At 39.6% G+C, this 2500-nt stretch overlaps 1 protein-coding gene across 1 annotated transcript in view; it reads right to left on the bottom strand.

The window, feature by feature from the left end:
- Positions 1-2500, bottom strand: part of LOC138030377 (limbic system-associated membrane protein-like) — a 25423-nt gene that overhangs the window by 22014 nt on the left and 909 nt on the right. Inside the window, exons 3-4 of the mRNA XM_068878297.1 lie at positions 2404-2500; positions 526-801 (exon numbers count right to left, since the gene is read on the bottom strand). The exon at positions 2404-2500 is cut by the window's right edge and continues 146 nt beyond it. Coding sequence (XP_068734398.1) covers positions 526-801; positions 2404-2500 — 373 coding nt within the window. The remainder of the gene's footprint in view (positions 1-525; positions 802-2403) is intronic.

Below are 2500 nucleotides of genomic sequence, written 5' to 3'. Positions count from 1 at the left end.
GATTGGGGAGATGCCAAAACAAACTCGCTACGAACCACACTAGAGGACAGAATTCCTCACGCTGCCAGAACAAATTTAATGCCACAAGTACGATGTACATTTCTGGAACTACATGTACTACACATGCGCCCACACACCAACCACTGACCACTAGCAACATTGGCACTCTTACATGTAGTTGTTAACTCCAGACCTTTAAATTGAATTTAAAAAGATACAAATTACATGGTAAACTTTATGGGCATATACTTGTAATGTACAATTATTTTTTAAGAAATCATGTATGTTTACCATTGGTAGAGTATGTGAAACAAAACTAACCTGTACATGTACCTGTGATTTACAACCAGGTGGCCAAAAATTTTTACAGATACATGACAATAAATATCATAAACTTTTTATGGACGTCATTCCCACCGTAATGGTGGTATCGATAAAAGAAAGTATTGACAGGTCAATATGCAAGTCAAGGAAAACAAAACTGTAGATTAACAGCTGATGGATGCAAACACATTATACACTTACAGTACAACTCCACCTTGATTGTATTTGCAGGTCCATCGCCAAAGGAATTGAATGGAATGCATTTGTAGGTAACCTGCCTTACTCTATTACTAACGGACATTAGATAACTGCCATTGCTTTGTCCATCCGTGATATTCACCAAATTATCATCTTGGTACAATCTATATTTTGACGCCGGATTTCCATCTGCACTGCATACAAGATTGAAGATATCATCCAAGTTAACTGTGTCGTTGGTCAAGTTTGTTGACAAGATTGTGTTTATGGGTCTGTAGGCTATAATTAAATCACAGAAAAGACTTGTCAAAACGCTCACCTCAAGATAGTTGCATGAAAGTCCACAATGGTACAATGTACATGTACATGCACACTGTTAAACAGAAAAACACACTAAACCAAACTGCACTACTGTCAACGGCCAATATAGCTCAACAGGGCTTTTATTGCTACTCATGTACATGGCATCTGTTTCAAACTTTAGATTAAAAAACCTGGTGCATGTGCGACTGTGACAGTGCCCCTTTGATTTATGGTTTAATACTGGTCAGGGGAAATCCCATGGGATTTTACACCTCCCTGATAAAATGAATTCCCGCAGTTTTGAAAATTCCTAGGAGTTATGGTCTCATTTTTTCCACATGTATCCTAACCAGCCAGGACTCGAGAGGCTTGAATTCCTGGGAACATCTAGGTCTGAAATGACTGGCATTCCAATTATCTGGTGTGGGCGACTTGGAAGTCTTCGGAATTTCTGGGAATGTAATGCTCAAAGGACTTATCACGGACATCTACAGTAATTGTTAGGAATTTTTAAGAACCTCACTCAACCACAAAATCATAGTGGTTTACGTTTGAGTTCTAAGTCTTCAAAATTTTTGTTTGAAAAGGTCCTGGACAGGCCAAAAACAACAAGTCAAGCTTTATGTGGTTCTATAACAAAGACAGCTTTCATTTTGGTACAATCAAGGATTTAAACGATAGAAATGTCATGAACAGGTCAAAGGGACGGACTACATGTAGCATTGAATGATCTCGGATTGGCAAATTGAGAGGTTAAAACAGTACTAAATTTGAGAGATGTCTTATGGGGATGTTGAAAACAACATGGTGGGGGACTTGCCGGACCCAGTCAGCAGAGTTAAAAGATGATAACATGTTGATCATTCACTAGTTTTGTGCTGTACATGTACATGTAACTTCTCCTCCATCCCATTTCTTTATCACTGACATTTGGTTTTCCACTTTAACCCGCTCTTATTGCAAGTCAGTTACATGTAATTGCAAGTACACATAGTACATGTACATGTATGTTTGCAAATAAAGACATTCTAGTATCTGAATTTTGCTACCTGCTCAATTTGGGTGGGTGATCTGACTGGCCCTCATAAACAATCACTCCTTGGGGGTAAGAAACGACATCTGGTTATTGAGCCTACATGAGCTGTGCCCATGAATGAAATAGGCAGTAGCTGGAAGAAAAGGAGTCAATGACTCAGCTGCTTATACACATGTAGAATTCCAGGGTCTGCATATTTATCAAAGGAGCAATAGGGTTGAAAGATTGTGAAAGGTGGGCACAAGTGAACTAAGCAATGGGCCTTATTCACGCTTCGGCCACATTGACCATAGGCAATAGATTTCGTACCCCGAACCTCATGTTGAACTGTTTGGGAACAAGTTTTGGTGCAGCGAAACAAAAGTTTTCAATCCAATGAGACTCCACATGGCCGCCACGTGATTAAGGCCCATTGAGAATACAGAAGGCATGGTGTGATTGCTTCCTTCCTCTAATCTTGAGTGTTAACCATGTTCCTGACACACTCATTAAGGCCTCGTTTAAGAAACTCATTCTGAAAATTAAATACATTTGAGACTTACATTGAACAGTAATAAAGACAGAAGACGAGGCAGAGTTTCCGATTCCGTCATCAGCAGTGCACAGGTAGCCTCCTTCATCCCGCTTTCCTTCAATGGT

The sequence above is a fragment of the Montipora capricornis genome, chromosome 13, assembly GCF_036669925.1.
Source record: "Montipora capricornis isolate CH-2021 chromosome 13, ASM3666992v2, whole genome shotgun sequence".
Lineage (NCBI taxonomy): Eukaryota > Metazoa > Cnidaria > Anthozoa > Scleractinia > Acroporidae > Montipora > Montipora capricornis.
Note: the sequence above shows the minus strand (reverse complement) of the source record. Positions and strands in the feature narration are given on the sequence as shown.